This window comes from Botryllus schlosseri, chromosome 16 (assembly GCF_051294905.1).
Source record: "Botryllus schlosseri isolate E-star chromosome 16, Bs_hap1, whole genome shotgun sequence".
NCBI lineage: Eukaryota > Metazoa > Chordata > Ascidiacea > Stolidobranchia > Styelidae > Botryllus > Botryllus schlosseri.
The window spans coordinates 3,361,940-3,383,466 of NC_137251.1; the positions used below are offsets into that span (position 1 = coordinate 3,361,940).

Consider the following 21,527-nt stretch of genomic DNA (forward strand, 5'->3'; position numbering starts at 1 on the left):
TCTTCAGATATTCAATCTCTACTTCCACATGAAGTAGTTCTGACGTGTCGCTACATCTACTTTTACTTCTACACCAAATGAAGTAGAAATATACTGCATTACTTCTACTTGAGTTTTAACAATGACTATAGGCCTACTTTAACCACATAGGTAATAGAGCCATCACTTCTAGTTCGAACTATAGCGTATGCTATATGAGCTCATCGCACTTCATGTGCAAGTATATTTGGAGCTAATTCTCTAACGCCGGGAAAAAACCCGAATAGTATTCTGTATATATTTGCCTGTGGAGCTTCATTTCAAGCAGTCAGCACTCGACTGCTGGACGAGTATACGCCTCTCGGTTTAGCTTAGATATCACATGCGGAAAGTAGTATTTTGAGGCTATTTTATACTATATCAATGAAGGTATAGTTTTAATGAGATGTATTATGCATATATAGGCCTATTAAATAATGTGAATATATTCACAAATATGAATATATTAACATAAGCATTGTTTAATGTGCATATAACTGCATATATTACAGGGAATTCATGATGATGGGCAGGTTTTGTGGATCATTCGTAATCTTGATGCTCGCCAGTTATTGCCTGGGCATCAGCAACCGCATGATATGTGAGCCTGTGCAGTTGGGCAGTCATGAACAGTCAGAAGATACGGCGCAAATAATTCTTCAGGGTCGACCCGGTAAAAGAGGAGCGGTTGGTCCAACGGGTTCAAGAGGGCCACGTGGTTCACCTGGTCCTGTCAACGAGGAAGCTTTAGCGAATTTGAAGCAAGGTACGTCATCGCTTTTCATCCGACAGGCATTTCAGCGAATAATTGACGAAAAATTTGTTTTGAAATATATGATTTGCGGGATGCGTTTTTTTCAAATTGTTTTGTTCGCCTTTCGGGCACTTTGTTGCGCAACTAGCCAAATGTTGAATTTGGTTGTTGTCATCATCGGCTGTCGCACAATTGTTCAATGCATATTCACATCAATCGAACTCTATTTTCGTCATTACAGTAAAAGCTTCGAAACACACAAAAAAGTTGTGACGGCAATATGGCTTGAACATCAAAAATGTCCTCATCCCAGTATTACGCAAGTTTTTTTTGTTGTTGTTATAGAAAGATTGAATAGTATATTCATATTGAAATGAACCCGAATATTTTCGGCTGACACTCGTCAGGGGTAATCGTCAGCAACTAGTAGAGAATTGGAAAGAACATTGTATATCAACAATCGTATCACAAAATATGACGTCACCAGGATGAAAGAGAGAGCGTTCAATGTACTATTTTTAGGTGGTACACGAACTCCTTTTGTTGACAGAGTTTTGGTTGGTGTATTTTGATAAAAGTCGACTCCAAAGGCACACAAATGGAATTGTGAACGGCCCCGCCCAACGATTCGGAATCGGTCGTCTCGATAATTATTCGCACAAATCGGATTATCTAACAGATGTTTGCCGATGGCAGAATTATTGGTCTTTGATCGATCAGCATCAATCTTAAGCGGATGAGTTAAGGGTGAGCTTTTCACTGAGCGTGATGCACGTGTTCTGATAAATCTGGGGACATGTTGGTTTATGCGTTCCTGCAGACGTTTTGACGTTCTTCCCACGTAGCCACAATCACAGTGGCACTTATATTCGTACACTACATTACTTTGTTGAAGTGCAGGGAGCACGTCTTTGCGTGTTGAAGGGAGCAGTTGTGTAGTCGTAAAAATCACATTGGTTTTGACTGTGTCGTAACACTTACTGACCGCAGAAATCAATTGATTTTCAAAGCGGGTGGAAATGGGGCCAATCCAAGGTAGATGGATATAAACATCTTTTATTGTTCGTTCGGTGGGCTCTGTTTGTTTTTCTGCGTTGAATTGCGTTAATTTCCTCTCTATGCCACGGCTGATGACGTGTTCATGGTTACCAATTCTCTACTAGTTGCTGACGATTACCCCTGACGAGTGTCAGCCGAAAATATTCGGGTTCATTTCAATATGAATATACTATTCAATTGTATATTGAAGTTCTGTATACCTCCAAGAAGCTCTAATAGAAAGATTAGTCTAACATTTCGTTTCTCTAGAAAGCTCCAAATTACACGGGAGAGAGAGAGAGAGAGAGAGAGAGAGAGAGAGAGTTGGGGCCCGACTTGCTGAGGTTGAACCACTGATAACACAGTAGCGTTTTTAGACTAGCTTATCAGCAGTCACTACCGTAGCGGGTAAATGAGATCGCAGAGCAGAAGTCGCGATCTAACTCACACCAACATATGGCATGCTAAATGCTCACATTATTTTATAATCCACAAGACTGCGATACAATGAAATGTTAGGAAGGTGTCGAAGTAGTCTTTGATACCCACCTGAGCCTATAGGTGATGTGAGGCATGCACCCTGAATGAAGAATAAAAGAAGATAATACTAAAGCGACAAAATGAGGTGACATGTGACGGAAGGCGAAATCAATATGTTAGGCCGTGGTCCCGTAAGCTTGTGGGCTGACAAGGGGTCCGCGAGCTTGAGAATTTCCTGCAAGGAGATCGGTACTAGAAAACCGATGGGGAATTGACAACCATTGACGCACGCATACCGCACAATATATAAAACAGTCGTGCATTCATAATACCGGCGGACAAATTTCAGTGACATATCAACTTCATTGAAGACTTTTATTGTTGTAAATATTGTTTCATAGAATTGTGTAGCGTACAACTGGTTGTCTGCATATTAGCTATATGTCATACTTCCGCGTAAAAACGTAGCATGTACTAAGGACTAAACATCTGCAATGTATATCTTTCGATGTGTGAGGTTGAGGTCGCGCTCTAAAAAGTGTGAAAATCACCGCTGTAATGAAATCTAATTTGTGTTTCAGCATGGACTGAAGGGAGGTCTACTACCGAAGACGAGTTGGATCAAATCAGAAGAAGATTAACTCTTATCGAAGAAAATTACATTCGCAAAGAATTGCTTGGTGAATATTATGGATAAATTACTATAGTGACGTATAGGGACAAATCGGAATGCAGTCTAGTTATACCATTGAATGATTATTTAAAATATCAGGAAATTCCAGGCTTTTCAATTACAATGAAATGACAGGAAAATCAGACCAGTACGTATTTTTATTCAGAATTATGCGATATCATTTACGAGGAAAAATGCTTTTTCTTACTTATGCCCGGGTCCAGAGTAAATGTACCCGAAGCCGAATCAGCATGTGCACGACTCGGGGGCCACCTCGGCAATATATACGACCGAGAGCATTATCAAAAAGTCGAAACTCTCATACGCTCCAAATCACCGACTGCCCACACATACAATCACATTTGGACTGGAATGACTATAGACGTACAGGTATGTGGGACGTAGCGAATTACACATTTAAATACCTACGCTTCAATATGTACAATATTTGTGCATCGTCAAAAATCCTCTAGCAGTGCTTTTTAACCTATGGGATGGTATACGCACTTGTGCGGATGGCAAACGTGGTGTAGACGGGTGTCAAGAAGACCGTAGGCGGATTGGCCAGTGGCATGTGGATTGAGAAGAGAATGCAACGTTTGCCAATACGAATCACAACAAACCAATCAAGCCATAAAGATTACAGAATTGGTATTGGCTGCCGTTCGGCCTAGTTCAGGGGTTATCAACCTTTTTGTCGTCGCGGACCCCTTTTGAACCGTCACGGACCGCACAAGTTGGGGTCCAAACAGCTCATCTTGGAGTTATTCTGGAAGTGTGGTTACATGAAGACTCTGCGGCTATATGGGAAAATGGATCCCGTGATGATGTTTCGAGCCTTTCACAGATTAGGAAAAAAACTTCAGGAATTTCTATTTCAAACAACTATTAATTAATTTGCTGAGACTGACAACTTCAAATCCAAAATGTATTGCAAATATTTCACCCTGATTGACCTTACTACTCCATCTTTTTATTTTTTCCACAAACACCAACTAAACATATCTAAACAGAAAGATGTTTGTGCCGGTAAGCTATTGAGTAATAAAAATGCACAGTAGGATATTTCATCTCAGACGTCCATTACGTTGATATGAGTCCTGAGATTTTAGCAATTATGAAGCGAAACTGCCTAGTGATTTTCGTAATTTAAAAAATTACAAATTGGATTATGAATAATTTTACAAATTTCTAGGTTTTGTGGACCCCCTGAAAATGCTTCGGGGACCCATAGGGGTTCGCGGACTCCCGGTTGAGAACCAGTGGCCTAGTTCAAGATAAAAAATATTTTCTTCGAGACCGAACCGAAAAATCAGGGTTCGATTGGCCTGACGTCTTCCCTCATACAGCTCACTTAATTATGTCTAATTCAAGATTATCTTCTATCAGGCACGAAGGATCAAGCTTACAAATAGCCAATGGGCTCCTTATCAAAAATGGTATCCGAACAGGCCGTACACACAAGCTCTAAACCACGTTGGAATTCACACAGATTACTCCACCGCATCATCCGGAGCCGGAATGTTCGACGAGCGTGAAACTGCCAAGCTTCTCGGTGGATTTTGCGAGAAAGCTCTTAATTGATCATCCTCCAAGTGTATACCGGCATCGTCACTTAGCGGGCAGAAGTTTTAAAAACATATTTTTATTCTACATCTGATATCATGCATGTATCATTCATTTTAACCATATGAACGCAACGATATATGCCAATAGCTCTGAACGTTACATTATTGCGTAGCGGATAATTAATTATACTGATGAACGAGATCGTATATGCTTATATTTTATGAAACGAAAAGGTGGATAATGGATATGGTCATTTTCGCAGTTTATCCTGTTCGTTGGGAAAGTCAGGATAGCAGATAAGAGTGGCTATGGAGTCGAGCAAAAAATTCTAGTTCACCAACAACGATCAATTATTTCGTAACCTCGTATAAATTTAGGAAACAAACATATTTGCCTGATGGCTATAATTCATATTTGACTGAAATTTGAATAGTCCCCTTGATTGTAGGCCTACTTGTACAATGTACTCCGCACATGTATCGGGAGTACTATATACCTGATGAGTCTCCACGCATTCATCAGCTGAGTTCGAAGTTTTGAAAGATATATGTCATCGAGTACGTTTGTCGTCGGTAATAATGTTGACAGATTGTATAATCGTAAGTTATCACGTGCCCCTTGCGTTATTGTCACATGCGAAATGTGGTGTTGGATCAAGCCACTGCCTTCGGGTCACAAGTCATCTCGAGTTATTGCGCATTCTGACTTTAGTTAAGAGGATTACCATATTTTGGGAGCCGAAAAGGAGGACACTTTTACCAAATCATAAAAGTTAGTTGACCGAAATTGAAAACACCTGACTTTGTAATATTTACTGGAAAAGGGTCACCACTTACAATGGACTCCCGAATGACCCGCTCGAACGGCGTATTACCTATTTCCCGTCATTTATGCCGATTTCCATTGGACTCTGTTCATTATCCTAGCTGTAAAAGCTGTACAGGCGGACGAATTGCCAAAAAGGAGGACACATTCTTCTGAAGGAGGACGTATGGTAACCCTATAAGTTAAGTCAAGTCACTGTATTTTTGGAGGTGACTGGAATCAAGTCGTGAGTCAAGTCACAAGTAATCTCAAGTTGAATTTTCGAAGTGAGGCATGATTAAGCGTCTTTGCATTTTGGTAGCTGTTTGAATAATTATAGATTGGCTCGCCATTTATTTTGCATCGAGGAACGAATATAGAGTTAAATAGGCCTACACACACGAATGCGTTGTATCGCTCACGAATACGTAGCACTGCTAAACTACATAAGTAACTGTATAACTTCAGTCAGATAATATCAGCCTCTAAATGAGGATAGAAGACGGAAACTCAGAAAGTTAAAACATATTTTTATGATGTAATACGTAATCTACATCCACATCCACGAGATACAAGTCCAATTGTTGATGCGTAATATACAGGTATAGACCGTATACAAGAGGGTTGGTTAAGGTGGGCATGGGCACTGAGCACTATATGTGAGCATGAGCAGTCTACAGAACAGACATACAATGATATTATATTAATTTACTCCTCGGTTTACGACAACGTCATCCCGATGCTATGATCACTTCGTTTACGGTCAATTTATTTGTGATATAAACCAACTTGACTTGTTACTCTTACTGGCCACAGGTTACACTGGCGATGTGGTTCTTAACGTTTCTTCTACAGTGCAACGTTGCAGAGCTATCGATGTTCTAGCGCCCCTTATTTTAATGGATGTACTAATAGACTGTGGCGAAGAGGTCGAAGTCGTATCGGGTTTTTTCGTTTGGACTTCACTATTGGAATTGTTTTGGGCTGGGATGACCATTGACCATAGTCGAATTACTGATATAAACATCATATTCTCTATTTTAGGAGCTAAAATCCGACTACCGTAACAACCTATCAATTCCACTTCTACCCCGGGCGATACGTTGAAGTTTATTGAATTTTGTTTTCTTGCTTTTGTTGCTCTCAAATTTGGACATGCATCTGGCTGTAAGATCATATTGTTGCATGAAAACTATTTATTGCATAATCTACGTTTACGGCGATTGTGTGCTAAAAATATGCGCATGCGCATTCACGTCGAAATACAAGCAACTACTACTAAATGAACCACGACTGACCTATCGATCTCGCCTTTCATGACATGCCACCCCATTCTTGTCGCTTGCTTTTTCTATACTATCTTCTTTACTTTTCATTCAGTGTGCATGCCTCCTCTTTACATCGCCTAGCTAGGCAAGGTGAGTGTCCGATTTCATAGACTACTCCAAGTCGCTTCGACACCTTCCTATCTTTCATTGTATCGCATTTTTGTGGTGTATTGAACTGATAAAATTGCTAATAAACCAATGATGATGATGATGATGATGATGATGAATCACGTCACTCACCTTTTACGTGGAATATAAGGACTAATGCATTCGTGGAAACGTTCTGCTTATTGTCGGTATATTTCGCCTGAATCGCGACGTAAAATATAGAGATTTGATCACTTTGGTCACAATTTATTCTGCAATGAGTAGGGGAGATGTGGTGCTAATGGATAAAAATTGCAAAATGCTCCCTAGCCCAAAAATGTTTGGTCGAGAACATGACATCTATTGCTGGCTCAACATTTTGTCCAAGCTCTACTTACCGCGGATATATTATTATTTCCGGTCCCAGTATCTCATATATCCCAAATATCTCATACTATATTGGAATACTGCTATACCATCATTCTTTAGAGCCCCCAACGTGCCCCATACCGACCAATGAGTATTTCCACCGCTTCCCAGTCAAAGTCGCCCCTTGGGGGCGCTAGTGACAAAGTTAAGAACCAATGAGCGAACAGAACATATATGTACTGATCAATGGTCTCAAACTAGAAAAAAAAAGGAATTGGTCCCTCATTAATTTTTTTAAATGACTCACGGTCCCTCACAACATCAACAGAAAACAGCACGTTCGATTTTATAGTGTCACTGTAAATCAGGGGTGGCCAATCCGTGGCGCGTGAGGAAGTTTTGAGCGGCCCGTGAAGTAATTCTCGAAATTAGTTCATAATATCAAATAATTATATTATTCAGATAATTTATTGTGAACTTGAAAGACAAACCTATAATTTGATGGGCCTTAGCAGGAAACTTTAGTATGTTGATGACTAAAATATCAGTTCCAACGCATTGGCGTAGCGATAATTTTTGTAGATCTTCGTATATGATCATAATGTAGAATATTTCGTGGCAGTTTTATTTGACTTCATATTTTATCTTAGCATTTCGCGAGATTTATTGTCACTCGATTTCATGCTTTTAGTATTGGTGCCACCTGCCCTGAAAATTAAAAATACGCCCAATTTACGGAATTGAGACTAATTATATTCGCAATTATGGGAGAACGTGTCAACATGCGACATCGCGTGATCGCGTCTGCACTCGCAGAAACATCGTCGGAGATTAAACCTTTGCATAAAATTATAGACGCGTATGTGCACTTACATCTTCTATATTGCTATGTCCAAGCGTCATGTCCTGGCTAAATGAGCCCAGTGGTATATAGAGGCAACCAAATAATGCAACGATAATTATTATTGACGGAATTCATTTATTAACTTTCAAAAAATTTCGCGCTTGGCGCGGTTAGCACATGAATACAGACTTAGCCTACAGAGTTTTCATGACATAATTGTTATCGATTTTGGTGCGTGGTAATAAGTGCTATTTTTATCTCATGAGTAATGTTCCCTCAAATTTTTCACGAGTCTGCGCAAACACGCCAACTCACTTCGCAGGCCCTTGGACAATAGTGCGCAAGCAGGCCCCCCATAGGTTCATAAACCGAACCCCCAGACCCCCCTCAGGGTTTACGCTTTTTGCCGCCATTCTTGTCTCTACATTTGGTAGGTGTACCGCCTAAACGTGCGAAAAAGTTCTATAATTCATGATTGAATTGGTATATAGCTATCAATTTTTATGCTCTCGCTGCTCACGTTATCAGATTTACCGGTAGAGCTGATCGAGGGAGGTGTGTTGGAAAAGTTAGGACCCCCAAATAATAAATAATCATCTTCGGGCGTACCCATTGGTATAATGACTTCGTTACAGGATGCTATTTCGTGACTTCCATGCTGTCCACATTTTACCATCCGAAAATTCGTTTGCTATTTTGGCTTTTCGACATATTTGGCAGAGCGCAGACCTTTCTCGCTCGAAAAAGAAAAATATCACCTACTGTTCGAATCTGTTCAGTGGACACTGCTTAGAAAGGGCGCTACTACATATTAAAATCCAAAAATGAAGTCACATTGAATCGCGCGCAGCGCGAAGAAAATTTCAAGATCAGGTAAAATATCTCAAGAAATCGGGAGTCAATTAGCAAATACAAATTGCATGTCGACGGCCGCCAGCACATACCAATTGCATTTCATGTCCATGGCCGCACAAATTTCCTTCCACGGCCGCAAGTTGGTTACCCCTGATGTAGGCCTACCGCGTTAAAACACTGATGTGACGTCTTAATACCAGCAATGCACTGATTACTATCAAGACCACCAGCCAGATATAATGATACGAATATTCAAGTCTGACTGAAGCAAGAACAATATCAGCGTATGACCTTATCGACAGAAGATACCCGTTCGAAGGATTTTTTTCAGCAATATTGGTGCTTGTACTTGCGTATTCTGCATATTATCCTATCTCGCCATACGTGATCAGATTTGCCTGATGGAAGTGATGACTTCGAAAATTCACAGCATGTAATTGTACAATAAATCTTACGCAATGTTCATGCCACGCGGATAAGACTATTCGTTAGTTTCTCACAGATTAACCGCGAGCTAGCCCATATTGTTATTCATAACTTTGTTAAACCTTATTATTTCACCATTCCCAGAAAAGATTGCGCTATTGAAATGATATCAGTATCGCTCACGCGTACGAGACCATACTAAAAGAAAAATCTCTCGCAAATTATCATTTCTTCGCAGAGCGCGATATTTACCTTTTACGGGCCGCACAACCGCACCTGTACCTCGGTTTCAGACTTCAGCGATAACACTATTTTCCCCTCTAATTTTTCGCGAGTCTGCACGCTTGCGCGGTCCCTTGGAGAACAGTGTGCAACGACTAAAAAAAAAGAAGTCATCACTTCGATTTTTTTTGTGCGCAGCTTAGATTTTCTGTGCGCAGAGACGGTTTCAGCACTGCGCATTTGCGCACGTGCGCTGCTTAGAGGGAACATTGCTCATGAAGCCCTTTCGCCGAAAAGGTTGGTCACCCCTGATGTACAGGATGTAGCTGATTTTCGCAATCAGATCAAATCTGTTTGGTTGAGTTTTTGACAGCGCAGCCATAACATTGTTAAATAACCTTTCATAATCAAAAAATCTAAAATTTCAATCTATGCCTCGCGGTCCTAAAAACTGTCTCGCGGACCCCAAGAGGATCGTGGGCCCCCGTTTGAGAACCACTGTTAAAGTTGCAGCGTTTTCGTCGACGCCGATTACTCAATGACTTTAAATTGACTCGTAAATTTTGTCACGAGTCAATCCACATTTCTGAGACGCTGAGGCAAGTCGAGTCATTTTTGCAATGTGACTCGAGTCAAGTCATGATTCGAGTCATCCCAGCTATGACCATTAGACAGTAGCTGGATTACAAAGGGTGTTGTAAATTAGCTAATGATAAATGAAGATAGGAAGGTTAGGAAGTCTCATGAAAAAACGAAGCACGGAATATTGCATTACGTGCATAGCTAGAGTTGACTTTTGTTGCTATTATGGAAGAACAGAACTGGTACCAACAACCTATGGCCGCTTGTGGCCGAAATAGTTAAATACTGCTTTCCTAGTGATTCGAGTAATTTGGTGGATGTGGAATATATCCGCGAGATAAGGAAGGTGGAAAACACTGGCTTAGGTAGATGTTATCTCGATTCTCTGTAGCTTTGGCTAGTCGAGAAGTTGATGTTAATACTTCACACAGTTAGGGAAAGGAAAAGTCTTGAAATAACGGAAAGACGGCAATAAGCAATGTATGGTGAAACCGTTGATCCCCTTTCTTACCGCCGTGTCGGCACAGTAAATAGAACTCAAAATACGACCCAATATAAACTTGAGTGTAACTGACATAACATTTATCTGTAGTCAATAGCATAACCGCATAGTAGAACTGTGCAATGAAATGGAATACCAGCTGGACAAACGACCAACTGCCACATATATCCCATTGTTTGCAGTGACCATGTATATTAATCTCCAATCACCTATAAATAAATTTAATGAGATCCAGGTACATATTATGCATCGTATTTCAGATCGACTCTGCATCTCTGTAAGAGGTTATCATTAATAACGACCTTTGGTCCAATTCGACTTGATGCACTATTGTTCGTTGATTTATTGAACAATCGCCGTGATATGGCGTGCGCTCTACGAAGGCGCGCATTCACTTAAGTGTACCTGCACTCCTGCAGTTTGATGTGATCAGGTGCGAGGTGTGATCAGACTAGTTGATCTCCAATCGATCATTCCTATATAATACCGAATACTGTGCATGCGTATTTTCTGTACCACCATTATTGCTGTTTGTAATGTATTTCGGTTGAATGAAAAATAAAGACTATCTCTCTCTCTCGGGTCGAGCAATCAATTCAGCAATCAGGCGATTTAGGTGACTATATGGTGCGGTAAAGGTAATTACTCTTTGTGTAACAGTTACATCTAGTCTCGAATCCTGTACCAATATTTTGCCGCAGGAACCGCCGGTGATGAGATACCCAGTGCGAGACATTTCGACACCCTGTAGGTCAGGGGTCACCAACCTTTTTTTTAAAACCAAGAGCTATACTCCTTGGGTGGGCCTACTGATTAATGCAACGGGCTGTCAGTTTCCCCCACCGTTAATCCGTGATCGGTTGAATTTCCTCATCTCTTAGTTTGACATTCAGGGCACTGGGCAGTTTTTCCGCCCCTTGACGAAGAACAGAAAACTCTCACTCACCGGGACTCAGACTAACGTATCCGCGTTTAGTTGCGTTGGCGCACTGCGCGCCGAAGCGCCAATCTCCGCGTCGAAACTCGGGAATATTTACTAGATTCCCACCAAGCCCCCACGTGGGCGGAAACAAGCAATGCCCCGATCGAAAACTACGTTCGCATGTTCCTTAGGATCGACTGACCCATGTTCAACTGCTGCTCATATGAAATCCTTCTCCGTTTAGATCGAACTTTCAAATCGGTCGTTTGAATATTTGCTACTGTGACCACGGCAGACTCATCTGGTTCTCGCGGGCTACCGGTAGATCACGGGCACCGCGTTGGTGATCCCTAAAGTAGGCTATTATGCCGGGCACAAAACACCGATTAGTTGTAAACACTAATTAGTTGATGTCGCTAAAGCCGTCGGTATCATCCTCAATTCCCCGATGCTGATATGCCTCGCATCATTTTGCAGCGATTCAAATACAAGATTGCGACATTATATTTGCTTTCAATGAATATGAATCTAAATTTACAGATGAGATAGAGTTTTGTGAAGAAAATGATGTGATAAGTGCTGTTTGTGCCATAACCTGTACGGAGCGAAAAATAAAATACCGGGGCCAATTTCAAACGAGTGGACATTTGAGATTCAATTTGGGTATACTGCGAGTGTATCTTCTTGAATAAAGAATGAATGGAATTAAGCGATGACTAAAACTCATAATATCTACCGAACCGTTGGATTTCGACTCTTCACGCGTGCGGAATATAGGAAAACGGCATAACGTAATACTTCACAAATCCTTAGTAACTATATAGCACCAATGTGTATATTGCTTGGCGAAGATGAACATATTGTGACAGGTACAAAATTTCGTGTCTTTTGTTTGTGCTCGAAGAAGGGATATCCCAAGCTGCGCCAAAATCAGCAAACACATATCATTTAACGCTGATACAGCACGGACTGCAAACCTCTTCATGCGCCGGCTGGCCAGTTGAAATGTGTTTGTTGATAACTGTGCAATCAAGCGGTTGTTATCCACATTGTAGAAAAGCAAGCTAACCAAGGACACACTAACACACATAGAATTAGGAATATGTTACTAGTTAATTATCGACTAAATTATTACATAAGTTTGTCTACGATATATATAGGGCCTTCATCGCAGCCGTAAACAAAGTTATGTAATGATAATAATTATTCAAACTGTGTCTCCCAACAATGTTTTTCTCACCAATGTTCTGTAATCATTAAAGCTTTGACTTCAAGCCAACTGTTTATGATTACTAGGGCGATTTTTTTTACCTAAAAAAGGAAGATTATGACCTAAAAAAATCAAAATTTTGACATTTTTTAACTTAAAAAAAACTAAATTTTGACTGAATTTGATCTAACGTATGCAAATTAGGTGTTTTCCCACATAATTTTAGAGTTATTCTACTCATCTTCATTTCTGGTCTGAACTGTCTGTCTGAAAAAGACTTTAGTTTAACGAAATCTGGCCCTACGAAGAATTCCAGCAGTAACATCATGTATTATGGTAGAAATAGTAAAAATTTGTTGTGGTACGACGAAAGATACTTTCCTACATTTTCGGGTGGAAAGTGTCTGTCCTTACTAAGTAGCTTGCCAAGAATAGAGAAAGAACGTTCAGCAGCAGCAGTTGTTGGCTGACAACACTGAACAACAATTTTCATCATGCGCTTCTTGATATAAGAGCCATACAATGCCCACGCAGTCTTGCTGCAGTTCGGATATTGCGGTACGTTGAGCATAACACCATGTCAACCTATTTGTTTCATTTGAATGTTTATGATCTATAATGAGCAGACAATGGGCCATCTGCAACGGTAGGCCTACAAAGTAGGCTACAAGATGTAAATTGTCAAAGATGAGTTCACCGCCAGTACAAAATCTACGACACAAACGAAATGCAGGTTGCAAAAAATTCTTTGACTTTGTAAACAATCTTGACATTTTTTGACCGAACGCTACAATTTTGGCAAAATTTTGACTTTTTTTGACATGTCAAAATAAATCCCCCTAATGATAACAAATAATTTAAAATTCCAAACCCGCGTTCACGAAATTAAGAACGCAGCTCAAGTGCTCATTCATGAAACGAGTTGAAGAATGAGCTATATTAGGAATGCCATACTCCGGCATTTTGCTGTTGAATATGAGTCCGGAACTCATGCCAAAATGTTCGAAATTTTGAAAAATTTCATATCACAATTCCATTTTTTCCATAGGTTTTCATGTCTCCCACACTTCATGCGATCGCAAACCTTCTCAGCTCATTTACATGCAGCTTCAAATCCAGAGCTCGGCAACCCCCGGAACGTGTGCCACTTAATTGTGATGATTTTATATGACACGTCAACTGATTTGACGCACACGACATTAAAACCACAATAGTTAGAAAAAGTAAAACAAACATTTTGAAATTGGAAAATTACGACCCCGCGGGACGCGACCCCATCAGCATTGGTTTTGTCACTAAGCTACACCACGGCCGAATGCGGTCTATGCTAATTTCTAAACCAACATGTTCATCTTATCTCGAATCGAATTTTCCTAGTGGTATTGAAAGTTAGTCCAAATGGATTAAAATTTCTATAGCACGACGAAAATCCGAGTTTCATTAACACCTCGCGACCCAAGCCTTGTATAATGCGGGAGTAGGCCTGGTCACGTTTTTCATGATCAAGCCGTGGTTGGTGTCCGTGCCAATTATTGGCTACGGTAGCGGACACATGAGGCTATAGGAAACGACCGAAGCAGCCACAGAAGATCGATCGAAGTACGAATATTTTTTGCAAGAAATTAATCAATTCTTACGTAAATTAAACGACAGCTCCGGTGCGGTCACGACCCAAATTTATACCCTTTGCAACCAGTAGAGCAGTGGCTCTCAACCGGGGGTCCGCGAAGCATTTTCAGGGGGTCCGCGAAACCTCCAAATTTGCAAAATGGTTGATAACCTACTTTGTAACTTAGGGAATTCACGGGACAGTTTCAATTCATAACTAAAAAAACTTAGTAACTCACAGAAACAGAAAGACCGTCTGAGATGAAATAATATACTGGGCAAACTAATATTAATATCAAAATTGCCAATAGCCTACGGATACAAACATACTGCTATTTCGAGATGATTTTTTTTTTTTGGGGGGGGGGGAGGAGTAGGAAAAAAATCTGTTTGCGAAAATCCATTTTTCTCCTGTGATATGCATAGCCTCTATTCCAGAATACTGATAGATGGATATGACTGCTGGATGATATATCTTCACTAAGAATCTGTGTCTCAGTTTTGATATCATATATGTTGCAATCATACCCAAAAGTGTCGTCGGAAGTGTTGCGCGTTACTATTACATTCGCCACCAGCTATCTTTGTGGAGATGGATTTTCGGCATTCGTTCATAACAAATCCACGGCGCGGATTTTCAAGACACGACCGCGGTTTAAAAAAATATATAGCTACAGAAATAGTAAAAGTCTTCCCAATTTCTCCATAAATAGCAGGGTATGATGTTATTTTAAAGAATGGGCATTTTGTTGCTGTTTATCATTAGCCCACAATGATATTCTCACAAGACAGGGGACGGTTGCACGATAATGGAGCAAAATTTGAACTAAAATTTTAGGGGTCCGTGGCGGTCCAAAAGGGGTTCGCGTAGACAAAAAGGTTGAGAACCATTGCAGTAGGGCCTACTTAGAGAAACACTGGCGTAAACGATGTCGTTGCCACCTTCAGATAAGCGGTTCGTGGTATTTCTTGCTTGGAACGACAATAAATATGACAAAAATATATATGTTTAACACGCGAGTTGGAAATACTTTGACATTTGGCACGTTGCATACGAGATGTTGCCGATCCCTTGTTCTATTCGGTCTGCAATAACTTACTTTATGGAATTAAGTAAAAAAGGATTGGTAACAATGCCGTTGTCATTTTATCTCAAAGAGGCTGATAAATTTAGTTGGCTTTACACAGTAGAATAGTCAATGACTCGAAAATTCGACTCTGACTCATGTCATAATAGGGCAGAAACTGGAATGAAATCAAGTCATTACGAAACATGACTTGAGTCATCTCAAACAGTGGTTGAAAGTTCATTTGTATCGAAAGAATATAGCAAGAACTATACTGTCTTGATATCTACGATAGGCACATTATGACTGTTTTATTGTCTCCTTTGGTTTGGTCAGTGAGCCATGTTCAGGCTTTGCATCCTCATGCTATAACCAATTGAAATCATAGTTTGCGCTATGTTTGTTTGCTTGTGGTACTCATTGTGTTTGTCGAATACTATGGTCATTAACACCAGGTGGATATTTTCCATTTGTAGGCCTATTCCGTAACTGCAGACTTGTAGCACGCCCCACTTCTATAGGCTTTTCGTAAGACACTGCTTACGCGGACGAGATGGCGAGGAGGAACCTAGATAAACCTCCAACACTTAGGAAGGAACATCTGGAGTCGATATCGGTCAGACTCGAACCCGCAACCCATTGGTGTTGCAGCAGTGGATTATACCACTACGCTATCTCGCCAGTCGCCCCCAACCGCGTACAACCATAGTATAGAAATTTGAGAATAGGGGCATTTCAAATAATTGTGTAGTAGCGGTATCTGATCACTTCGTTTGAAGTTAATTTATGTGGCATAACAATGGAGGCTCAGCAGAACCACGCTGAACAATCGTTGACTGCTATCAGGTTACATCAAAACTGCTCGTACGATTTAGTCAACGCCGATTGTGTCATCACATGTGAGAACGCGCACGATAATCGCGCCAACACTGGCGTAGGTTGAGAGACGAGGCACTAAAGGTGGTCATTATCGACGTACTTCTACTTTTTCAAAGTACTCAAGTAGTTTACCACTACGTGTAGTGCTTACTCAAGTAAATCTAATTTTCCGCCACTTCTACTTCGTAATATGTTGAGTTTCTTATTTACTTTTCACTATTTACAAGTTTGTCAAGTAGAAGTATTATAATCCGCCAATTAGAGAGAGGGGCGAAGGAATTTCGGGGCCGTTTTCACGGCGTACCAACGTACCAACAATAATATAATTTTCACAAATGTTATGCAAAGCATAGATAGAATTTTCATGGCGCTTCGTGCAAAGTAGATGTGTTGTGACAAATATGTTTTCACGAAAGTACAGTTGAATACGCCGGACCTACAGTGTGGAAGAGTATCGCGCCAGCTATCCAGCAGTCGTCGAGCATGTCCGCATTCAAGTCGAAATACGAACAACTTCTACTGAATCAGTACTAGTTCTGAATCAAGTTTATCGGACCACGACCAGACATACCGATCTCGTCTTCCGACACAGGTCACCTCTCCTTTTACTTTTCATTCTGTGTGCATGCCTCCTGTTTACATCGCATGGGCCAGGTGGGTGTCTTGACTTTGTAGACTACTCCAAGTCGTTTCGACACCATCCTATCTTTTCATTGTATCGCAGTCTTGTGGTGTATTGAAATTGTTAATAATAAACCTAATGTAATTTGAGTACCGGGCTGCGTTCACAACGCATTGCCGCCCATATGACACGTTTCATCATAGTAAATATGGCCTAGCGAAACGTTTGGCACTACCGTTTCGAAATCTAGCAGTACATGGCGTGTCCTGATCTAGAAAGGTGGTCTCTGATCGTTTTAATAAAACTAATGCCCATTTCCAAACGTGATGTGCTTCAATGATCCCTCAGCTCCAGTTGCTAACCTGCCCTATTTGAATTATTAGACAACTCAATATACGTTCACCAAAAACCCAAGTCATGTTAACACAAGAATAGCGTGCCATTCCAACCAACAAAGTCGACAATGCGGTGAAAACATTAGGAAAGACACAGAGGAAAAGTATCTTGTTTGATCAATAGCAGCATAAGGTCACTCCATGAATTTGGAGCAGTGTTCTCTCGTGCAGAAGATAAACTAACAAAATCAGACACAAATTGCCACACGATTGATGATTCCCATAATTGTAGTGACGAAATCAAGCAATCCAGTGACAAAATATGGCATTATGAATCTGCAGTAAAAATATTGATCCAAAACTCGAGCATGCAGACACGAGGAAAATAACATACTGATGTTGTACATCAATGCTTCGCAATAAGACTAAGAGAAATAATTTAGTGATTTCGCATTCGTTTTTCTTTCGGTTCGGCAATCTCCACATCAAGTTTCGCCTGCACTGCTTTAGAAATTACCAGCTTCTTAGGTTGCTCCCACGCAAAGCACGGCCTTCCGAAATGACCGTAGCATGAGGTTTTGCCGTAAATTGGATTTTTCAAAGAAAGGTCCCTGGTGAAGAGAGTATAACCATGACTTGACAAAAATACAGAAACACCAACCATCCACACAACAGCACTCCGTTCAAGCACAAATATTCTGCACTACTATGAACAGTGTTGAGCTATTTGAAACCTCCGATATCAAGCTATATATGACACCTCCCTCTACATTTTCATGATTGCACTCACATAAATTGACAATTTATGTTGTCTTTAATCGATTGTTAACGTGATAACTATGGAGGGATGGTAGGCCTATACAAAAATATCTGCATGCCGTAATTTATATAATATAAAATTAGCGTTTACTTTACTTTATATTCTTCTTACGCACCATTCCTTCACTACTAATATTCTTGCATGCTGATGTATTTATTATTTACTACTACTGAGTGTCAGTTGGCTTGATGACAATGCCAGTGACAGTCTTACCACCGACAATGACTTGAACGACATTACGGAACATATTTACCCCCAAGTCTGCTGCTGATAGCCAGTGTGGAACAAAAACTACAGAGATTTTAAATTATGAAATGAGATCTCCGAAGTTGGATGGAGCATGAAGCTGCACGCATGATCTTTCATCCAATGCACTAACAGCGCCAAAGGTATTGAGCATCTATTATTGTTATCGACTCAAAACATATGACCAGCCCATTCAATGTTTACTAATGTGGAATTAATCCAGTTTCTACATAAATCCCACCCATCAATAAATGTCATGATATACCAAGTCTATTTAGTGGGTAGAGTTGAAAAATAAACAGACACAAATCTTACTTCACAATTACTCCAGGTCTCAAATCAAAATTCTCTTGCACGATATTGAGCAACTCTTTATCCTCAAGGCTCGATGTACCATATGAACTTACGAATATCGATAGAGGATGAGCGATCCCTATCGCATAAGAAACCTGTAAAATGAATTGAAAACGATAATTATATCAATGAAAAATGCAAAAAAAAATCAGGATCCATCACAATATCATCAAGTCAAAATAATGCTGCCATCAATAACTGTCAAAACAGATTAAGGGACACCAAAACTAATCAGGCAGTGAGTATGGAACAATGCTGACAATATCTAGTCACATGGATAGCAGACCACACAAGTTTCAAAATGTGTTTTAGACAGAGCGCCTCAAAATGCATTACAGAAAGATGCAATTTTGAAATTAATTTCAAATTGTAATGATGCAGTCTATTTCTTGCGTGTAATTCAGTCATAGGACATGGCCAAAATATTGTAAAGTGGAAAAAGACATTCTCTGGCTCATCTAGCAAAACGAGTAAGACGGAGGTCTAACAGCAAAACCTCGGTACTGTTTAGGGACGGTCGACATATGTCCCATCGCCAGTTATCTTTGATAAAACAACATACCTGGACCAATACTCTTTTACACAGCTTGGCAGACACAAGAGACTTGGCGACCCATCTCGCTGCATATGCGGCTGACCTATCGACTTTCGAAAAATCCTTGCCAGAAAAAGCACCGCCCCCATGCGCTCCCCATCCACCGTACGTGTCGACGATAATTTTTCGTCCCGTTAAACCCGCGTCACTCTGAAATAAAATATCAAGTTCAGCTAATTGTAACGTTTCAACATCTCAGAAAAAAAGCAGTAATTCTCGATAGGCTATGTCATTCACACCGAACATCTTGTCAATTACGCAGGGTACTTTCTGACAAAATATTTACATTCTGTGACTCTCAACGCCAGACACCGGATACGTCAACAATCTTTGCTTTGTCATTTTCAATCTCTCGGTGAGTAGAGTAACCATTCACACCCATTCCTTACCTTTTCGATTGCAAGAGTCATTAATTATCGCCTGCTAAAATGAGACCCGATACTGCAAACACAGCCAGCTACTACTGCAAACAGAAAGTCTGGGTAAACGAGTCCATGTAGGGTCATTCGACTTCACTTGGTCAATAAGCCGACAATCGTTCGCGATCACAATATATGTCGCTTATCGATAATCCGAGTCCAGTGCCTGATACTGCAAGTCCACAAAACTGGATGCAGCCGGAATTTACCAGCCTTGAAACTTTTCGAACCGGTTTATCTTTACCTTCTCCACCAGTAAAAACATCGAACCCAAAAGGTGTGCAACTGCTGAACATGTTTATTCCATTCCCACACAGCTGCGGACGAATGATCGCAAATGCAATGAGATGGTCGCAATACCTTTCACAATGTCAAAAGTAAAAAGCACGAATGCATCCACAGAGCGCGAGTCACAGGACAGTGCAATGTGTGCGACGAGACATGTACTTGTAAGCGATAAAGTAATTAAAGACGATTAGCATAGTTGTACAATCGCATTCCCAAATTTAGACTATCTTTGATTTACAGGAATCATATCTGTGTTAAATAGTTAAGTTGGTGTCAGGATAAAAATTCAGTAGCATCGAAACATGGGGCTGTATTTCCAACAATGTGCAGGGGCCCATGAGTAATCTCACATTTGGAAGTTGAAAAGTTTCAGTTGACACTACTAACAAGCCAAGCCTTCCCTTGGTGTGGTAACACAAAGCACATTCGCAACACAATTGAGCTTTTTGAGACGCTGGCGCATGCAAAAAATCAACGAGACAGAAAAACATTTAGGAAGTAAAATAAAACCGTAAAAGCAATGGCATGTTTGCAACTTTATGAAAGGCACAAGATCGCATGCAAATAGGTAGTATCCTGCCATACCGTCGGCAAGTATGTACCGTGAGCAATTAAAATCGAAATATTTTGTAATACTAAAAGCACCGCGTACCATGATTAGGACACCAGCAACGGCGGTATAGTTGGATTCAACTTTGGCATCGTAATTTAAACAATTGAGGTAAGGACTTCAGAAGTCAATTAGGCATGTATCGCGCGAAACCGACTAGGTCCATTCAACGCGTCGCGGCAAAATTAAATCATATGTTTCGGGATCTTCAAAGGTTGCGGCTTTTCCCAGCTGAATTCAGTGTGGCCGAAGTGGCCGTTGGCGCAAGTCTTGTGATAAATCGGAGCCTTGAGGTTCAGCGCTCTATGAAACACAATCGGTTATTCAAAACTTCGTCCTATTTTATTGAATCGAAAAGGAATCGTACCTGGTAATGGCACCAGGCCGGAGGTCGAAATTGTGAGTGACGATATCATGCAGTTCGTTATCGGAGTAATTGGACGAAGTGCCGTAGCTGTGGATGTAGATAGCCATAGGCTCTGCGATTCCGATAGCGTAAGAAACCTTTTGACGTGATTTGTAACATCAGTACCAATTATGTAACCACTAAAATGACGAACCGTACCTGTACCAGAACCCTCTTCACCATCTTGGCCGCCACCAGCGACAGGGCGACCCATCTCGCGGCGTACGCCGCAGAACGATCCACTTTGGACGGGTCCTTGCCGGAGAAGGCACCTCCACCGTGTGCGCCCCAGCCCCCGTACGTGTCGACAATGATTTTCCTGCCGGTTAAGCCAGCGTCTCCCTACAGACAGCACCATGTCAGCGACATCATTACACCGATATCTGTTATCGACACCGCACACCATGCCAATCGATCCCAAATCTCTACATCGGTGCCAGGCAATCAGCCAACCCGCTGCTAACACATCACCACGATTACTGATTAAAAACAGCAATTTCACAAATTAGCAAATTTCATCTACTCAACTCCGTAAATTAAATAAATACTCAACTCCGTAAATTAAATAAATACAACTCGACGGGCGTAGCGAGGG

The 21,527-nt window shown here is 40.8% G+C and overlaps 2 protein-coding genes across 3 annotated transcripts in view; one reads left to right on the forward strand and one right to left on the reverse strand.

Moving 5' to 3' along the window:
- Nucleotides 1-4,798, forward strand: LOC145459307 (uncharacterized). The gene is made up of 5 exons (XM_080337953.1): nt 1-408; nt 531-784; nt 2,872-2,970; nt 3,130-3,353; nt 4,353-4,798. The coding sequence occupies exons 2-5, from the start codon at nt 538-540 to the stop codon at nt 4,545-4,547; spliced, it is 765 nt and encodes a 254-aa protein (XP_080194079.1). The 5' UTR covers nt 1-408; nt 531-537; the 3' UTR covers nt 4,548-4,798.
- Nucleotides 4,799-17,253: 12,455 nt separating this feature from the next.
- Nucleotides 17,254-21,527, reverse strand: part of LOC145458607 (S-adenosylmethionine synthase-like) — a 178,678-nt gene continuing 174,404 nt past the window's right edge. The window contains exons 8-10 of one of the 2 annotated variants that reach the window (XM_080337025.1): nt 19,177-19,359; nt 18,576-18,709; nt 17,254-17,805 (exon numbers count right to left, since the gene is read on the reverse strand). In XM_080337025.1, coding sequence (XP_080193151.1) covers nt 17,634-17,805; nt 18,576-18,709; nt 19,177-19,359 — 489 coding nt within the window. In that variant the 3' untranslated portion in view covers nt 17,254-17,633. Of the gene's footprint in view, nt 17,806-18,575; nt 18,710-19,176; nt 19,360-19,908; nt 20,830-20,893; nt 21,031-21,091; nt 21,275-21,527 lie in introns of those variants that run through there. The other variant, XM_080337026.1, reaches the window with a different exon arrangement.